The sequence below is a fragment of the Patagioenas fasciata genome, chromosome 5, assembly GCF_037038585.1.
Source record: "Patagioenas fasciata isolate bPatFas1 chromosome 5, bPatFas1.hap1, whole genome shotgun sequence".
NCBI classification, from domain to species: Eukaryota; Metazoa; Chordata; class Aves; order Columbiformes; family Columbidae; genus Patagioenas; species Patagioenas fasciata.
In genome coordinates, this window is record NC_092524.1 from 68,480,146 (window position 1) to 68,500,269 (window position 20,124).

A 20,124-nucleotide genomic window follows, 5' to 3' on the forward strand; every position below is an offset into this window, starting at 1 on the left:
GCAAATGGTTGGTTGGGTTGGTTTTTACGGCCCTATTCTGCCGTCATAAGATGACAGAGCCCAAGTTTGTTTCGTTTTTTGGTTGGTTGGTTTTGTTCGGTTGGTTTCTTGTTCTTGTTTTTGTAGGTTTTATTGTTTTTAATATACATGAGTACTTTGTTAGCTCTGCTGGTTGCAAGGAACAGTTTAGACAAGAATTATTAGAAGATAAAAGCCATAAAATAGAAGGGAGCCAAATACAAAAGGGTGCTTTTGTTATTATTTATACAAATTGCTTTGTTTGCAGCAGTATTAAGCCCTAAGGACTGAGAGAAACACCATTTAAAATAGCCCTAAAACTGCTAGTCAAACTCCCAAGCAGTGGGCAGGAAGGCTGTAAGAGGGAACAGCCAGGCTAAACTACATGGTGATGGGTTGAGTATGGAACTGGGTAGGTTGGTTGGTTGGTTGGTTTGGCTTTTGAAAGGCTTTTCCGCAGTGGAAGTTACGGAAAATATTTATTTGCCTCAAAACTCTCAAAACTACAGGTTGTTGCGAAAAAGATGGACCCAATTTGAAATCACTTCATCTTTGCAAGCATGAGCTGCCCATGAATTAAACTCTTACAGTCCATGTAGCAGATGTCCTGGGTGACGTGTTGGGTAGGACATTGATGGGTTTCCACTGGCTGCAAGCACAATATTCAGCAGAGAGGAGATGAGTTTGCAGCACTGGTGCATGTCCAGGTTAAAGTGAAATACCTTTCATCACATATTCCACAATAACATAACGAAAAATTAGTTTCACACTTCACAGAATATGTATTCTGATACTATTTCCTAATAATTCCTAATATCACTGTGAGCATCGGCTTCTTTTGGAGATGAATGCCAGGAGAGGTTTGAAATGGCTTTCCAAGACCTCATGGAAAGGTCCCTCTATTGAAAGTAAGGCAATATGTTCGATTTTGAGATTTAACTAGAAATATCCAAGATCTCTTTCCTTGATAACGGCTCTACTTTTGCCAGCAAAAGGAGATAAATGTAGACGTGATCCATATTTCAAACCCACCAATTCACTAAGACACAAACGTTTTTTATTACAAAACTTTTTATTATAGTTATTTACACCCGTTCCTTGATAAGTGTATAAATGTAAACATTTACTATAGATGTATTTCTCTTATCTTACAGTTCAGCTCCAGTTCAGAGTAAATGTCGTTTATAAGCATACAAGTAGTGAGGGAATTTAAGCTATATTCACAGAATATACATCTGCGTGCAGTTGAAGTCCACCAGCCCTAAGCTAGTGGTATAGACACTGTCCCATTAGCTCTACTTCTGCTTCTCGTGTGTACGCTGGACTCTGTGATGTCGTCGACGTGATCCTCACTTTTCTTCTCCTTCAAGCTGTTGATGAACCTCAGGGTGATTTCATCCCATTCCTCGGGGAGCAGCATCAGCAGAAACCCCATGCAAATGATGATGGTGGCTCCCAGCCTCACCACGCTGAAGATCATTTTGTGCTTCAACAGATCGACAGCTGTGAAGGAGAAACAACAATGCCATGAAAACTGCAAGGGGATGATCTACAGCATCAGACCAGGCTGGGACATCTGCATGTCACACTCTCAGTCCTCGAGAGTGACAGAATCACAGGCTGGTTGGGGTTGAAGTGACCTCTGGAGATCATCCAGTCCAACCCACCTGCTAACACAGGGTCACCAGAGCAGATCCTACAGGGTCATGTCCAGGCAGGTTTGAATGTCTCAGAGAAGGAGACTCCACAACATCTCTTAACTCTTATCCTGATGCAACCTGCTGGAGATTAATGTTTCCTTGGGGTTGCATGGACCCGTGATGGGCAAAGAGCAGAATGAAGGTCAGAACGCTGGAGTTGATGCCTCCAGGCCCAGCTGCCCAACTCCACAACCAGCAACACCAGCACACCTGAGCTCTTCAGCAGCCTCTCACAGGTACTGACTGTTGCACAGCTCTGACCTGCATCCCCCCAAAACCAGATGTTTCTCTAACAACAGACGAAAATACACAGTGGTCAGGGTAACTGGGTGGAGGAGGAGACTGGAAGAGTAGAGATGGGGCCATTTAAGAAGACTCTGGAGTAAACTTCTACCCTGCACCATGGGTCTCATCACATCTCAGCAGCAACCAGCTTTCCTGGTTGGGTTTCACCAACTGAGAGCATCTGTGGAAGCTGAAGGAGACTGAACTGCTTTTGAAATACGTGACAACAGATTTAGATCATTTGGACAACAGATGTTTCTGCCTGCACGCCCGTGAGCTCGTCCTCCTCCCACCAACCACCACGGTGCTTGTACCTGCGTTTCCAGGGACGCTGAGCACCGTGCCGATGGAGATCAGGATGGGGTAGGTGAGCACGACGCCAACGTTAACCAGGATGTTGAAAGCTGCAGAAAACCAGAAAGCAATAAATGACTATGGGGAAAAGTGCTAGAGTGAGACTGTTCTCCTCCACCTTGACCCTATGAGCATGATATATACTCTGTGTGCACGCAATAATGAGGTACTTGTCCAACTGACTGATTTTTTTTTCTTTTCTTCCTTTTTTTTTTATATATAAGATGTGAAATGAGAAGTTCTTCTTGGGGCAAGAGTGAGGGCTGTAGGTCCTTTCCTAAACTGTAACACCGAGGTTATCACGCTGCTATTTCACAGCTTTAAGCTTTAATTAGATACCAGCATCCCGGTTTTGCTGTCATAAACCATCATTTCTCCTCCTACCAGGAGGATGGTCATCCCAGTTTTTCCTTTGGGCTGAGGCCATTCTGTCCTTGTCTTAGCAAGACCTTTCCCTGGTGAAAGGCCTCCCACTCCCCCATCTGGAACACACACCGACAGTGACAGCAGCAGGGAGCTCAGGCTCTAAAGGACACTTAAATACAATGAGCTGATGGAGATGTTAACTGCAGACTAAGCAGATTGGAGTGATGGAAGGCAAGGGGAAAGCTGACAGAAATACAAACGTTCAACACTTAAAAACCAGAAAATCCAACCCATAAATTAATTTTTAATGTGACACTTTCCTTTAGTTTGAAAGCAGACTGCAAAAACTTCCCTTTTGTACCATTTTCCAAGGTGCTCTTCCAGCTCTCACCCCAGTTAGTGAGCCCCATGTTTCTCTGCTTCACAGGATTGTTCCCTCGCGGCTGGGGTTGGATGCTTGGGTAGATCTCTGGGTGGTAAATTATCCCTGCTGTTTGTCCCTTAGGTGCTCACAGAACAGCTGTAACTCAAGCTAGAGCAGTTTCAAGGTGCTCTCAGCACCTTGGCCACATACCTGTCAATGCCATCCTCTTTGTTTCCATTTAATACACTCACAGTAGAGACAAAAACCTCTTCAATTATGAAATAATGGAGACTTTACTAAAGGAAAGGATGTTGTTGTATGTGGAAATTAAAATGCCCCTGGGCTGAATCCAACAGCTATCCTGCCTGGTTAGAAGATACAAGTTGTGGCTGTGAAAGAGATCTGCAGGTAATGAAACAGCATCAGCCTTTGCATGCTACAGCAAAGCTGTGTAAACTCTGCTCAGCGCCCTGTAGCACCCACAGGAATGGGCCCCAGTGCTGTGTCCTGCACACACAACCCACACAATGTGCCAGGAACCCGCTGGGCACACACAGCCCTTGGAAACTGGAGTTACAGCAACCGAGCTGTGCCAGAGACAGGGAAATCCCAATGAAATTGTGGGAGGAATGCAAAGACGGGAAAACAGACAATTAGTATGACTACCTCATGTTTATTCTCTGCTATTTCTATTAGTATGAAGGCTGCTTATGAAAAAAATACAAACCATTTCTCAAGGAGCACCTGTTTGCAGTGGGATCAGATTTCTCCCTACTTAAGGAGGGGAACTGTTGGTGCCCGAGGCTAATTTTGTATTGGGTGGGAAGAGAAGAGCAGTACAATGAGCAAAGGTTTTAACACTTACCTAACCAGAGGCCGGCTACTCCGCACAGGTAACCCCACGGCACAGCAGAGAAGGGGGACCAGTACTCCACTTTGGTAAAATACAGAATGATCGGGGTAACGGAGATGAAAATTAAATTGAAGAAGCCCAGAGTAGAAACAAAGTGAGCTGCTTCCCCAAAGTTTGCACTTCCAAGAAACATTTTGAACAAAACCTGCAAAGGAGAGGAGGGTTTCAGAGCTCATGTATGCCATGGGAAGCAAAACTCTTCACTCCCTTGGGGATAGGGGGGCACAGAGCAGCTCTGACCAGGACATCACACCACAACCTGGCCCCTTCTTAGAGAAAAGCTTTTCAAGTGGTGTTTTGGACTGATTTCTGCCCTTTTCTGCTTTTTTAGCACCGAGGGGGATACCATGTTATTGCTATGGGGAGGGTCGAGTCTGTATAACAAAGCTGAATGCTAAATGCCACAAGAAGCAAGCGTAAGGAAGAACCCAAGAACAACACCATCCATACCGTGTCAGGGTCCTGAGGGGATTCCAGTGACTTCCACATCATGAACCAGCTGTGAGAGCAAAGCCCAGCCTGGAAGAACTTGCTTCATGTCCATGGGCAGCACAAACCTCATAGAAGGTTTGTCCTACATGAGCCTATATTTATGTACTTAGAGTGACTTGTAAACCATCAGAACAAATTTATTAACGAGACAAGCAAAGCCTAAAGCTGGGAGGCAGCTTCTCATCCCACAACAACTAACTCCAATCTCCTTCTCCTCTTTACACACACTTACTTAATCACAGAACCATAGAATAGTTTGGGTTAGAAGGGACCTTTAAAGCTCCCCCAGTTCCCCCCTGCCATGAGCAGGGACATCTTCACCAGCTCAGGTTGCTCAGAGCCCCGTCCAGCCTGGCCTGGGATGTCTCCAGGGATGGTTCAGCCACCACCTCTCTGCCCAACCTGGGCCAGGCTCTCACCACCCTCGGGGACAACAATTTCTTCCTCATGTCCAGCCTGAATCTCCCTCCTTTAGTTTAAAACCATCACCCCTTCTCCTATCACAACACGCCCTGCTCAAAAGTCTGTCCCCATCTTTCTTATTGGCCCCTTTTAAGTCCAGAAAGGCCGCACTAAGGTCTCCTCAGAGCTTCTCTTCTCCAGCTGAACACCCCAGCTCTCTCAGCCTGTCCTCCCAGCAGAGCTGTTCCAGTCTCAGATCATTTCTGTGGCTCCTCTGACCCCTGTCCAGCAGGTCCATGTGTGTCCTGTGCTGAGGGCTCCAGAACAGGACACAGAACTGCAGGTGGGATGCACCTCACCCTCCTTGAGCTGACAATAAACCCATCCACCTTTAGCCCAACCTGTTTCTAACCTGGACACATCCTTGCCCTTTTCATCCCTCTCCTTCCAGAGCAGCCACAGCTTCCAAGCAACTGGCAAAGCCTCACGTGCCTCTGATACCAGGGGCTCCGAGCCCAGCACAAGCACAGAATACGCAAGAGAGCTGCAGTGCAGAGCAGGACGAGCCGTCTGTCCCTGTCTGTCCCTGCGTGGGGACAGCGGCACTCTCCGCATTCTCCCTCCTCCCTCCTGCATAAGGCAAGCCCCTTCAAAACGGTGTCGATAAACCGTGGTGGCTGGAAATGACTAAAACACAATCCTAAACCCCTCACAGCATAGTTAACGGAGATTTCATTAAAGGCTCATCAAGAAAAGTCACGCCGAATGTTTGGCAGCAGACAACTAATTACCCTGATAGCAGATTCCCTGACATCGTGACAGCGCCTGGTCACAGTATGAATGATGTAGGAGGGATTAATAAAATAAAACATTGCTTTTATAGCGATTCGCTTGGTACTCGTGCATTTTTAACACGCAGAGCTAAAGATTATAAGAATACTAATAAACAGCTATGACCTACCTTATACAGCGCAGATGTAGAGGCTGATCCAACAGCATATGCTACCCCGATAATTGAATCACCCTGGAAACCATCTGCATATGCCATCATTACGATTCCTGTGATTGCCATTATCGCTGCGACTATCTGCAGAGACACAGCAGAGCAATGTAAAGCTCAGCGCGATTTCATTACACGGAAAGAGATTACTGCTGCATGGGGGTTTAATGAGTGCCACTAGCTACTTTCTCTGACTTGAAGCTTTCTTGCTTTCCCTTAAACAGGGAAAATTATGTACAGTTGGGAGAGATGTAAAACATAATGGAAGTGTATGCACTGATAGTGGTATTGGAGCTATAGCATTGCAAATGCTCCTGGGACCTACTGACAGAACATTCGTCATTAAGTATTTTATCAGCTATACATCTACTTCGGAGATACGACTCCAAGAAATGTTTAGACATTATGCTCTATATACAACAAGAGGAATATTTAGCAATGCCACAAATTTGGCTTAAAACACCAACATTGAGATGGACACCACTCCAGGAGAATTAACCCTGTACTGGGGAACACCAGTGTCTTACTGGGAGCTCTTCCAGGCTGCTCCGTATTTCCTAACAGCCCTGCCAGCTTTCTTGGGCAGACACGACCACAGTTCTTTATGAAGCCTTTACCTTTGTACTTAGGTTTTTAGCCTCATTTGAAAATCGCAGACAGAGCTTCTAAGGAGCTTCAAAGAAAAAGAACAGAAATGAGTAACTACATCGTATCTGAAATCCTGGGTCTTGACTCCAGGGACCTTAAGGAAGTGGTAAGGATCCCAATGTGTTTTATTCTTTGAAAAACTCCTCCTCTCTACCGAAATGCCCTCAACAGGTAAATAGAGAATCTGAATTTCAAAGACACTGAAAACCACGGACTGCAGAGGAAAAAGTGTTTCCCCAGACCTATGGAAAGTCACAGCTCCACTCCTGAAAGATAGTTCTTTTAACAGAGATTTTAAAAAAGATAGATATCAGTATGATGTTAAACATGTTATCATTATAAAAAAAGAAGGTTGTTTGTGTATTAGAGCTGGGTGTAGAGCAGGAGATGCACAAATGCCGATACCAAAGCTGGCTGTTACAGAATCAGCAGCGACATTTAAGGCTCAGACCCTGTTTTCTATTCCCATATATCTATTAAATTACACTGTTCCCTAGGCAAGGCAATTCTCCCCACTCATATGAAAGGAAGAAGCTAATGATGTTCACCTCGACAGCGCTAACCCCTACAAACCAGCTGCCTCCTGCAGCTCTGGAACAACTCCTGAGCCAACACCAACGTGAGATGGACACTGCTTCCTAGAAAAACCTCATTCAACTTCCTTTAAGGAATATTTACTGCAAGACAAACCTCAGCCTCACATGCTCCACACCACAGACTCTAAAGGCATCCTGAGCAAATTTTGCAGAGAAACCTCAACTTTCAGATCTCACGTAGTTTTACCAAGAATCCCAGAAAAGCCACTGAGGGTCACACAAGCAGACATGAGCCAGAACAGGCAATAAGCACGAAAACCCCACAAAACCATTTCAGAGCCAGTCAGTGGAGAAAAAACATGTTTCAAGGAACAAGTGCCTGACTCAGGTAAAGGTGTCCACACATGGGGGACAACCGGGAACCAGGAGTCAACCCCCAGGGTGGTGCCAATCTCTGAAATTACAGTTAAAATGTTAGTCCTCCTAAATCCCATTGGCATCTAGGCCAACTTCTTCACTTCTCCTGAGTGCAGTTAAGCGCTTCCCTCTCACCATCAGCCCTGTTTTACCAGTAACCAAGGCACACGGGTTCCCCATCACGTTGCAGTCGCAGTGATGATGGCAGAGTCACAAAGCACAGCACACATCTAAATCCCACCTTGTTTCTACCTAAAACATCCAAGCTCCAGTTCAACAGAGCTGCCCAGCTGTCACCTAAACCTGAAGATACAGAATCCCAGAAGTCAGGGGTTGGAAGGGCCCTGGAAAGCTCATCCAGTGCAATCCCCCCATGGAGCAGGAACACCCAGCTGAGGTTCCACAGGAAGGTGTCCAGGTGGGTTTGAATGGCTGCACAGAAGGAGACTCCACAACCTCCCTGGGCAGCCTGGGCCAGGCTCTGACACCCTCACCAGGAACAAGTTTCTTCTCAAATTTAAGTGGAACCTCCTGTGTTCCAGTTTGAACCCATTACCCCTTCTCCTATCATTGGTTGTCACCCAGAAGAGCCTGGCTCCATCCTCCTGACACTGCCCCTTTCCATATTGATCCCCATGAATGAGTCCCCCCTCAGTCTCCTCTTCTCCAGCTCCAGAGCCCCAGCTCCGTCAGCCTTTCCTCACACGGGAGATGCTCCACTCCCTTCAGCATCTTGGTGCCTGCGCTGGACTCTCTCCAGCAGTTCCCTGTCCTTCTGGAACTGAGGGGCCACAACTGGACACAATATTCCAGGTGTGGTCTCCCCAGGGTAGAGTAGAGGGGAAGGAGAACTGTTGATACCTCCAAATTCACCATGAAATGGCACTTGAAATCATAGCGTCATTTTGGTTGGAAAGACCCTCAAGATCATAGAGTCCAACCATGGCCCAACTCTAGTACTAAACCATGGTCCTAACAACCTTTTCTATGCATGTTTTAAAATATTTCCAGGGATGGTGACTCCACCAGCCTGTTCCAATGCCTGACAACTCTTTCCAGGAAGAATTTTTTCGTAATATCCAATCTGAACTTTTCGTGGTGCAACTTGAGGTCATTTCTTCTTGTCCTATCACTTGCTACCTGGGAGAAGAGACCAACCCCCTCCATGCTACAACCTCCTTTCGGGTACTTGTAGAGAGTGATAAAGTTTTCCCTCAGCTTCCTTTTAAATCCAAGGTCCCCAACCTAATGGGCGAGGGTGACAAGGGCTGGGGTCACATACGTTCGGTGGGAATGGTCCCCCAGAGCTTCTCCCTCCTACCTTTGCTTTAGCAAGCAGTTTGTTAGTAATGTAATTGTCTAATGCTGCTGTTCTCCTTACAGCTCACCCTAAGATACAAATACCACACAAGTCCAGCCTTGAAGCAACACAGAATGAGACCCAGCACCTCTCAGACACCAGCATGGTCCCTCCAAACAGTTTCCAGAAGCTTCCCCTTGGCCTGTTACGCTGCCTGGCTGGTTCCATCTCAGGCTGTACGTCTTGCCTTGCACATAAATTCGGATCGCAGAATCGTTTTGGTTGGAAAAGGCCTTTAAGATCATCAAGTCCAACCATTAACCCAACACTGCCAAGTCCAGCTCTAAACCATCTCCCTAAGAACCTCATCTATACATCTTTTAAACACTTGCAGGGATGGTGACTCCACCACTGCCCTGGGCAGTCTGACACTCAAGGATCCACAAGAAAGGCCACATAAATGCCCTCAAACCAGGAACTCATCAATCTCATTACAACACTCAAGAACAGTGCATGAAACATCCCAGTTTTCAAGCTCAATCACCCACAAGACACAGATCAACTGAAAAGACACTTCAATAGTTCTGGAGGTCATAGAACTATTCCTTAATCATTGGACACATATTTTGAAATCTCCAATTCTTTTGAACTTTCTGTCTCACAATAATGAAGTGTGAACCTGGTCAGCCATCTGCACAAGATTTACACAAGATACTGCTGGAATATTTCAGCTGTAATATATCAAGCAATGCCTCTCACAAGGCAAAACAAAAGTGCAATGAAGTTATCTCCTCCTTCCAAGGGAAAGGATCGAGGTCTCGTTGTCAGTGAACTTGCTGCTCAGACCCAGCAAGGGACTCCTTTTCTCATATTGATTGGTAGGTCCATCATCCCCCATAGGAGATTCTTCCTATTAGGAAAGAAAACCTTCCCAGTCTGACTACACCAAATTCAGAGAGACAGTTTCCTAATTTAATCAAATATTTAGAAAGCCAAGCACTTGTTTGTCTGAAACGACCAAAATGATGGATACATCAGGAGCTCTATCTCATGAGACATTAGACAAATAAGACCTGACACTAGAAAACAGCAAGAACATTATTTAAGTCGCATGTTCCGAGCTCTTCATGTAAATTATACACCACAGCATTAGCACAGTTGACCTCTACTGAGCAACTGTCCCCTGTTTGTTTTTGAAACCTGGTTGTTGCAGCTGGCAGCACATTAAACAAGGCTTTTAATGAATGGAAGAGGGTGGTAACTTTTTTCCATGTGGAGCACAGCAATAAATGAGGTGCTGTAGCAAAGAAACCTGCCTCGAGACTACAGACAACATTTTGGGGGGAAAATGTCCCCAGACCACTCCATAACTACCTAATAAGCATTAATTCTGCTTCCCAGATGAAACACAACCAAGGGCTCAAACGTGCAAACATTTAAGCACATGGTTAAATCCAAGCAACACAAGCCAACAGAACTCCTCAAATACCTGAAGTCTTTTAAATATTTGTGCTTGCTCGGAGCCAAAGCTGTCTGAGCTTCCAGAAGTCCCAGTGTAACAGGGATGCATTATTCATTTGTGAGATGCTCAGCAACGCCCAAGAAAGAAGATTACGATGCAGGCAGGGATTGTGCTGTTTTCTTGTGCAGGGCACCAGGTACTTAAGGGTCACAGAATCATAGAGTAGTTTGGGTTGAAGGGACCTTAAAGATCACGTAGATCCCACCCCTGCCATGACAGGGACATCTTCACCAGCTCAGGTTGCTCAGAGCCCCGTCCAGCCTGGCCTGGGATGTCTCCAGGGATGGTTCAGCCACCACCTCTCTGGCCAACCTGGGCCAGGCTCTCACCACCCTCAGGGACAACAATTTCTACCTGTGCCACTTTTACATGTAAATAGCTACATAGCCATTGCTGTAGATGTCCTTCTCATATGAACACTCTTTCCTTTGCGGGCAGGGAACCGGTGATGCTGAGATCTGCTGCAGAGCCGCTGAGCCTTGATGGACGTTGGTTCTCAAGCCCGGGAGGATGGAATTTGTCTCAGGTACCCAGGAGCCGGTTGCATCCCCACCATGTGCCACAGACGTGCCCGACGGCTCTGAAGCTCCAAAATTGCTGCTGGGGGCCGAGCTCCTTTGAAAAACCACCTGTGCTCCTGGGTTCTGAGTGCGTTTGCACTCACAGCACGCGATTAATCCCGTATTTCTTTCTTGTTTCCTTACTGTCCAAATAACCTAACTCTGCGAGAGGCTGGGGGTGAAAGCGGCAGAGGCATTCACAGCACAAAGGGCTGAGACCGCGCTGCTTCGTCGTGTTTTAGTTCTCAAAATACTCTCCTGCGTGGTTCTGAACATCATTAAGCGTCATTCTGGCAGGAGGGTTGCTGGAAAATGCTTCTATTACCTTTCCAGTGTTGTGCATCCACAATCTGCCAGTTAGCAGCAAAAAACAGTTTCTTTTATGCGCGGGATTTGCTGCTTACTTCTGCCAGGTGTTTCTTGTGCAAATCTCATGGTGTTTACAGCATTAATACTAATGCATATTCATAGCAATGATTTCTTAGTGAAAAATTAATAAATTAAAATAGCTTTAGTGTTTTTTATCTGGGCTTCTTTAAGAGAGTAGGCTGAGAAAATACAATAGCTGTGCCTACTCTTCTAGAAAGAGGTTGATTTTAGACAAAAAATAGCTAAAAAGGATCAAAATTTCCTATTTTTTCAGCTAGACTCAGTATCAGCTTACACAAGCAAGTAGTAACAGCATCACAGAATGTTAGGGATTGGAAGGGACCTTGAAAGATCATCCAGTGCAATCCATGGAAGCTGAGATGGTCAAGGGCCAGAGGAAGGAACTACAGCCTCAGAAATTACCATTCCTGTTGATTTCTGTAGAGAAGAAGAAAGGATTTGAAACCCTGCTTGGTCTTCAGCAGGCTGAGGGTTGGTCACATTCACCTGATGATGCTGTATTTTAAATTGTATATGAAACAGATATACAGGTGTCTGGCTAAGTTTAGCACTGCAGGATGGTATTTGTGTCCGTGGATGAGCTCTGCGAAACACAGGTTCACCTCCTGGGTTTTGCCAGGTCTGGACAGACCCTGCCCTGAGCCAGCCTAACAAAACTCTCCTGGCAGATCCTCGCCTAAGAGCTCACTCGTGTGAGCGTGTCTTGAGGTGCTCAGGCCTCAAGCCATTACGAACTGCCTGAGCAGCCCTGTCTGACTGGGAAATTAGGCCTTAAAATCAGTCTTTAAGACTAATTAGAATTTAAACAATTCCTTCTTCCATTCCCAAACCTGCAGCACAGTGCTCTCCTCCATCTGCTGGTGGCTTCTCCAAGAGCTACATCAGATGCCAATGGATCAGGATGCCTTTTCTTTCAATTTCTGAACCCTTCTATCACACTATCAATCAAAACAAGCTGCTGCCCTCATTTCTTTAAAAAGAAACCAACCTAGATGAATGTCCTGCTCCACCACATTGCCCATGGAAATTAAATCCAACTGCTGGTCACAGGCATCAGACCTGGTCCCAACCAGTCCCTGATAAAGTTCGAGGCTCCTGACAGTTCAATTGGGATGGTACCCAACACAACCATTAGCCCTTGAGCCCTTTCAATGGGGGAATCTCCACCAGCAGAACTGGCAGGGTCCCTATTACTGCCAGTGAGTCCTATTACAATTTAGTGCATAATAAAACAGCTGTGGTCCCCTTCAATGTATATTTGGCCCATGCACAGTTGTATGCATTTATGTGTACATGAAAAGTAACAGGGTGGCGTAAGAAAAATACATGACATACTGGAAACAGCTATCTACTCAAACAAGGAATAAAATTGCTTTGTTTAGAATGTAAACATCAATCACTAAGTTAAAAATACAATTAACTGACTGTATTTCAGCACTGTAACCCAAGACAGAATAGGTTTATATGGAACTGGAAGTCCTCTTATTCTAATTCATCAAATTACACTTAGCTGTAATAGCTTCTTTAAATTCCCACATCGTATTACCCCTGGAGCCTGAGATCTCTAAGCAATCTTCAGGTTTAGGTTTGCATCATAAAATTACATGAGAAATGGTTTCATGGTATATACAAACCATAATGCAGCAGTACTATGGCAGCACAATAGCTTATGGATTTAAAGGCAATTATGACAAGAAGAAAGAGTTGAAAATCAGGCATGTCATTACCCTTGCTCCCATGAACCTGTCTTTCAGCACAATCCAAGAAAGCAAGAAGACAAAAGCTTTGTTACAACAGAATAGGGCAGAGACGTCTGTGGCTGTCAGCTTCTTTAAAGCCAGTAAATACAGGTAGTTAGTCAAAGTCCACAGAATAGAAAAGGGAGCAGTCCTTTTAAGAAAGAGTTTCAGCGTCAGACCATCTTCACCAAAAATCCGACTGCATTCCCTATGAAAAGAAAAGAGTTTAAAACTCAGCTAGGATTTTCCTTAGCATTCACTCCAGCACAAAAAACACATCCTTTAGACTTTTATTGCATTCAATTAAGTGCTTTTCCGAGCTGCTCCGCACACCCATAAGAAGCTGTTGTTTAATTCACGTAGAGAAAATAACCTACAAGCTTCTTAAAACCACAGTTTCGCAAATAGAAAAGCAGCAACTTACCTGGAATAATCGCACTCTATGCAACAATAATCCCAGGGACTCACACGCAGAAATGTGGGTTATCTATAATGCACCGACAGTTCCCAGACTCTGCCTTCGAGGCCGTGAACAGAGGGATTATAACTGCAATATTTTCCCTGTAGCTCGATAATCTTTTCTTGGTCTGCTCCAAAACCTGGTTTGCTTCTTATTGAAACATATGGCCAAGTAAGTTTTAAGAATCACCTAAAGATACTTTAAAATATTGCCAGGGACATCACCAGGGTGGGAAAGAGTGATGGACCGGTGGGACTGAGCCAGGCAATAAGAGTGTAAGGAAAGGAGGGAAAGGGAAGAGTATTTAACAGCTGTATTTTGTTTTATAGCGAAAAGTTGTGTTCACTTAGAGACCCTTCTCTGTGGTCTAAATCGCAAACTACATCTCCAGTTTCCCAAACACTGCGTCACACACAATTTAAAGGAGATGTTTGTTTCTGAGGGTTTTGAGAAAGAGAAGGGTCGGCTCAGAAGACATCGCTTTTGGGGTCAGCACAAGTGGTACCTGAGAAGACCAACACGCAGCTTGACTAAAGGTCCATCACCAAACCCCTCCTGAGACATCTCAACCTGTCCCAAGCTGGGAAGGATGTTTTTTAGCAACTCCACTGTCTGCGTTCGTGGTCAAAGGGATTCCTCGTGATATTCCCAATACACTTCATTTCTTGACGTGGCAGGCTCTCTGAAAGGCCTATTTAAAACATTCCCAAAGCGAATGTTTCGTACAACCGAAACGCCAATGGAGCGAGCCAAGGTGCCATCAAACACAACACATCCTTTCGAGGCAACATTAAGGGACTGATTGAAATGCCATGAGGCCTCAAGGCCCCAAAGCACTCACAGCCAAACATGGCTGTGTTTGGAAGTTGCTAAAATCCTAATTACGTAGAACTAATTGGTAAATTCAAAGATCGTGCTGCAATGTGAAGTCAAAGCTATTTGGGGGGTGATGGTAGTGGTGTAATAATTATCCTGGGTTGGCTTTGCCTTTAAAAACAAACATTTTCAGTTGTCCTAAAGCCCTTTTTGTAATTCTGGGGAATTCTACTGTTAAAAATGTTGTAGCTTTTTACTACAAAGAATGGAAACCATCACTCTCGGTTCGAGGAAAGCAGAATAATAACTTCTATGTAATACATGAGATCAGCTACGTCTTAATAACCATTCATTCCCTGCTGGCACTAAAGTGATCTGGGGTACAAAGCAGTCATTTCTGGGAATGATAAATTCCCTTCTCAAACTCTGTGCCAGGGTATCCAACGCTCAGGCAGGCAGATCTGCTCATTATCTCCTTCCCTCTGGTTGATCCAGACCTTCTCACAAGTTAGTCTGATCTCCAAAGATCAGAACAGAGTTGTTACACATAGAACGGGAATAGTTTGTATCATTTACCTGGGATGCAAAGCAAATAGTGAGGAAAATTAATCAATGCTCCCGTTTGACTGTAGGCTTTCATATCACTGATTTCAACAACACTTAAAGGTGATGAGTTTCCTTGTCTGAGAAGGGACTCACTGGCAGCACAGACCTGAATGTTTGTTGACATGCAGATGCAGTAGTTTACGTTTAAAAGATGTTGAGACTTAGGTGGATGCAGAGGGTGATTCTGAGCTCAGACTACTTCTCATTTCAAGACAGGTGGCCTCTGAATGTGGCTGTGCCACGGCTGTGTCACCACGACGTGACACCAGAGCCAGGATTTCTCCTGGCAGGAACAGATCCGTGCTCTGAACTACAGACCTGTCCGGAGCTGCTCCCTCCAGCCCAGCGGGAATTCTGCCGTCGGTTCTGATGCACCACTGGATCGTTACACGGTTGTAAAACCAACCTGTCTTGGAAGCTGTCAGGATCTGTCTTAGAGGAAACAAGCTTGTGCTGTATTAAAACAAGAGAGGAAGGCGCTTGGGTTGCGTACAGTAACACGGGGCATGGTTAAGCACCCCAGTGCTATGTTGACAGCGTACGAAGGAAACAGCAAAACCAGCCAAGCGCATCACTGATGGAGTCTGCAAGGCAGCAGGAAAAGCTTCTTCTACGAATGTGCCATGGGAAATTGTACCCCAGTCACCCTCCATGGTCGCCCATGGCTGGGGAGATGCTGGGAAGATGCCTGGTGCTTCTGCTCCTCCATCCACGGGGAGGACGGGTGCCTTGCATAGCCAAAAAGTGGTGGGGGATGCCAGATGGGTCAGGGTTTGCTGTCCTGCAGATCTCTGGGACGTTTGCACACAGACAAAGTCAGAGCAGGGTCAGGAGGATGGAGTCCGAAGCGCCCTGACTGTGAATCCTTGGGAGGACGAAGCCTCAGTGGTTATTACATTATTCCGAGCTGGACGCTGTGGGCTGATCAGCTATTTGGGAGAGGCAGTTGTGGCAACGCTGCAAATGTCACTCATCTCTGAGTTTCCAGAAGCAGTGGGAGGGATGAGCACAGATTCACAGCTAGGAAAAGAAATCTGGAAGCACTTCAGAGGCCCCGGGCAATGATCTGTTTGAGCAGAGGGAAGAGCCTCCAACACACAGAGCAGCGTACAACGACCAGACAAAACAGGGCCAGCGGTTCCTCACCTCTCAATTAAAAATAAACAGTAAAGACTTGTGACAGGCTCATGCTGTGTAAGACAGAGACCTGATGAATTCGCTCCTGTGCCTAGGAGAACTCCATGATTAATGCTCAGCGAGTGAGGACATAGGAAGAATACTTAATTTTCCCAGCTATGGCTACAGTAGATTGCCTGGGGCTCTGTGAGGGCTGGTTGCTCAGTGGTTAACTCAGCCTCTTTGGCATGCAACTAAAATTAAACTTGCAGGAGTCACCACGACATGACAGCGATTAAAACCCTGGGCTCAGGAGAGACGGCTCCACGGATCCCTCCCCGCACGGATAATATCCGTAGGCTGTCGACTTCAAGGCAGAGACATATCTAAGGGCAGCTGACCCTGAAACTATGACACAAACTATTTCCAAATGCACAACAAGTCTATTTAAAACCTGCCCTCTAACATAAATAGCTCTTTTTATTTGCAGGTAGCCCTCAGCCATCAGCTCTGGGCAGGGTGCCACGCTCGCAGGAATTACAGCACCTCGGGCAGCTTTGCCTCTGGCACCCACCAAATAGCTTGTGCTGTCTCTCAGTTATCCTGGTGCCACGTCCTGCAGAAAAATGGGTTTATTCACCCCTGACGCGCAGCAGCCTCTGGAGAGTAATGCAGCAGCTGGTTTTAAAACAGCTGAGAGAAAATAAAGAGCTAAGGGATGCAACCTGGGGTAACGTGAAGACGGTGAATGTAATTACATCACCTGGATTAAAACTTGGCAAGGCCACCGGTGACATTATGGCAGCAAGAAGCACCGCGAGAGCTGTTGTGAGCACAAGTTGTTACGCCGCCATTTGGTCCTTTTATCTCAATGATGGCATCTGCTGCAATAAAAGATCTTCTAGCTCCATTTCAGAAGACGATCACCGAACAGAGTAATCGTGGTTATGCAACTCGTGAATCGTTCTCCAAGATCGATCGAGTTCCGCTGTTTTTTGTCTGAACATTAAGAAAGAACCTGGCCAGCTGCATCTGTCTGCTCAGAAGCTGGAGGAGAAGGAAATGGGATTGTGTGTGAACCTCTCACATAAGCAGTGGCTGGCTTGGGGGGGCAGCACCATGGCAATGATGTCCTCCAAAAAGGAATGGCCCAAGGGAAGCTGCTTTGTGCTGCTGGGTTGAGCCATTCGGAATCAGCATCTTCAGAGATCCTCATCTCTCCTCTGCAAAGACCCTTGTAGGGAACATCCAGATTTGCAGTGTTATTCCAGAAGTGGAATAGATGGAGAGTTTTGTAGGTGACAAACTTGCAGGTAGAATCATAGAATAGAATCATCGAATCATTTTGGCTGGAAGAGACCCTCAAGATCATCGAGTCCAACCGTTAACCTAACTCTAGCACTAAACCATGTCTCTTAGATCCTCATCTATACATCTTTTAAACATCTCCAGGGATGGTGACTCAACCACTTCCCTGGGCAGATGACAGATGATGGCAAATATCAGCTACTCTGGGCTCTGGTTTTACTTCAAGTGATGGTCACATCTTGTTATCCTCCTTGCTAGAAAACCAACTCTTCCCAATATGTTCATATTTATTAAACCTGTGCCTACCAACACTCTTCCCAGCCAGTGCCTCAAGGATGCACAGTGCCTGCAGGACTAACCACATTGTGGATATATTCTGGCAGAAAGCTGCTGAATGTCACAGTGTTTGTCCTCGAGAAGCCAAGACAGTGGATGGGAGGGCAAAATCTATCGATATTCAAAATATCATCCACCTATTCCAAATCATAACTCTATTAGGATCCTATGTCGAGTCTGTGAGTGTTTCCTGCTGTGGTAAATGCTGGCAGGGTTAGATTTCCTATTGCTGAGCTTACTGAGCTTCAAATCATTTTATTCACCACTAATGCAATGGGTTTGGTCTCACATTTCAAGCTCTTTATGTGGGACATAACTGTTACCTACAATACTGGGAAGGTACTAAAAGCTGTCTCTTCTGCTTCAAAATAACCAAGATATTTTACTGAAAGGCAGCAGGGAGGTAATAACTGTGAGTCAGTTTCTAAGACCACAAAGTTTAATCTCTAAGGTAAGGCGTGAAAGGGAAGAAATACCTAATTCACAGTTTTGAAGATTATAAGCCTTTCAGAAAGCCAATCTTAAGTTGAAGATTGAGACTTTTATCCTTCCAAGTGGGATTTATTAAAGTTCCAGTGGCTCCGCACAGCTTTGCAAGCCCGGGGCAGCACTTTGCGAGTCACTCGCAGCATCACTGATCTCTGCCAAGATCTCGTACACGCCGTCTGTTCTGATCCACCGGGAATATTGGCTGGACAAAATGTCTGCAAAGCGCCTGGTGAGTAACTACAGCCTGCAGAAACACAAAGACAAATCACCTCTGGACTCTGAGGTAGGCCTGGAATCGCTACAGGATGGGCTTTGTTGACAAGAACTCAGGACTCCACAGAAATAAGACCAGCAAAGAGGCAACAAGAAATCTTACAAAATGTAATAAAAAGCCACGTAATAGGAACAATATAAAGAACACAAACCAAACAATTACACAACCAGCTGATCTGGCTTTGAAAAGAATGACGCTCTGGGTAGGAGACTGGGCTAAATGATCTCCAAAGATCCCTTCTGAACTAAATCTGTCTATAACTGAATTTAAAACTACAAATGATGCTTTGCAGCTCTTTAAGCCATCAGAAAATTGAGTGCTCATCTTAAAGAGATGTCCATTCCCATATCCAAATGGGAAGAGTTTGGGTCGTCAAGTCATAACAGGGCACAGACCAAGCAGTTGGGCCCCATATAAAGTCAGCACCTGCCAGCAGTTTCCTCCTCCCTGATGTAAATTCCTGAATAGGAAACACTCTGGGAAGATGCCAATCCACGCTAACACTGACCTCCCATTTCCACACATTCGCAAACCAACCTCACATCACCACGTGTGCACAAATTACTCTGGGCACGTAAGCATGAACTCCTAATATCTTGGGAAATGCATCCATTATTTAAGCGTACTGATATTATGCATTGTCACAGATGTTTTCCCCAAGTTTCTGCTCCGATGGGTATATAACCAACCAACCAAGCAATTGCAGAGGATCTATCTGCAGGGATATTTATTCTCACCTTCGTCCTCATCTGCTGTGCATTTGTTGTTAGTTTACCCCGTACCCAGAAGCCAAGCTGACACTGTTGACATTCCCACAAATACTCCAGCAAGAATCTGAATGAAGGCGTCACTAATGCACAAAAGCACCGGGGTTTTCAGAGAAGCAGTTAATTAAGTGCAACCGTTTGATATCAGTCACGCTGACTTGACAGAAATGATAATTTAGGGCTATATTACACCCCAGATGCTGGCAAAAGCAGCCGAGGGAAGATTTCGGCCCTGCTATGCTCCAGCGTGACAGTGACAAATTGAATTCCCTGTGTGGTCGGTGACAGCTGTGCCGAACCCCTGTCCGCGAGAACAAGGCACAGGTCACAGGCTGCTTAATACCTTTGCAGAACAGACAATTCTGCTCAAGTCAATAGGGTTGTTTTCAAAGCAATTCTGCACTGGAGCAACAGAATGAGGTCCCAGCTCAAAATTCTCCTCGGAATTTCTTCCCTCCATGAGCAAGGTGTGTTATCTCCTGGCAAGCTGAATTTAGTTCTATCCTTTAAAGAAGTTTCTATGTCACTCTCAGATTGGTGGAATAATGGAAGTGGAGGAGGAACTGTGAAGTGAATAGTCCCAGAGGGTGGTGGTGGTACTTCCAAGCCCTGAGGACAGGTTAGATGAGGATTTAAGGGCTAGGGTGAAGCTAAGCCAGCCTGGTCCTGCTGCAGTGCTGGTAGTTGGGCTGGATGATCTCTTTGAGTCTATCCTTGTATTTCTACAATTTCACCGCAGCTACTGAAGAGGGATGTAGAGATTTCCACCCTGCAGACTGATGTTATAGTCAGTACTATGGGCTCTTTTGCAGCCATGGAGTGTGGAAGGTAGGAGTAAGGAAAGGGGTAAGGAAAGGCTGAGGTCAGAGGTGTCTTCCCCTGGCTCTCATGAAACAAAGCATGAGGCATTTCCACATGGAGCCTGGCAGAAGATGGGACAAAGTCT

General features: G+C 45.6%; 1 protein-coding gene and 1 long non-coding RNA gene across 6 annotated transcripts in view; one reads left to right on the forward strand and one right to left on the reverse strand.

Annotated features, from left to right (window-relative positions):
• The window catches only part of LOC139828152 (uncharacterized), a 20,102-nt gene extending 7,445 nt beyond the window's left edge, over positions 1-12,657 (forward strand). Inside the window, exon 2 of the long non-coding RNA XR_011739482.1 lies at positions 10,756-12,657. This is a non-coding gene — a long non-coding RNA (uncharacterized lncRNA). The remainder of the gene's footprint in view (positions 1-10,755) is intronic.
• SLC35F4 (solute carrier family 35 member F4) overlaps positions 1,064-20,124 on the reverse strand; it is a 139,959-nt gene continuing 120,898 nt past the window's right edge. The window contains exons 4-8 of one of the 5 annotated variants that reach the window (XM_071809819.1): positions 12,995-13,214; positions 5,856-5,981; positions 3,953-4,145; positions 2,318-2,407; positions 1,064-1,521 (exon numbers count right to left, since the gene is read on the reverse strand). In XM_071809819.1, coding sequence (XP_071665920.1) covers positions 1,280-1,521; positions 2,318-2,407; positions 3,953-4,145; positions 5,856-5,981; positions 12,995-13,214 — 871 coding nt within the window. In that variant the 3' untranslated portion in view covers positions 1,064-1,279. The remainder of the gene's footprint in view (positions 1,522-2,317; positions 2,408-3,952; positions 4,146-5,855; positions 5,982-12,994; positions 13,215-20,124) is intronic. The other 4 variants (XM_065839413.2, XM_065839415.2, XM_071809816.1 and 1 more) reach the window with 4 other exon arrangements.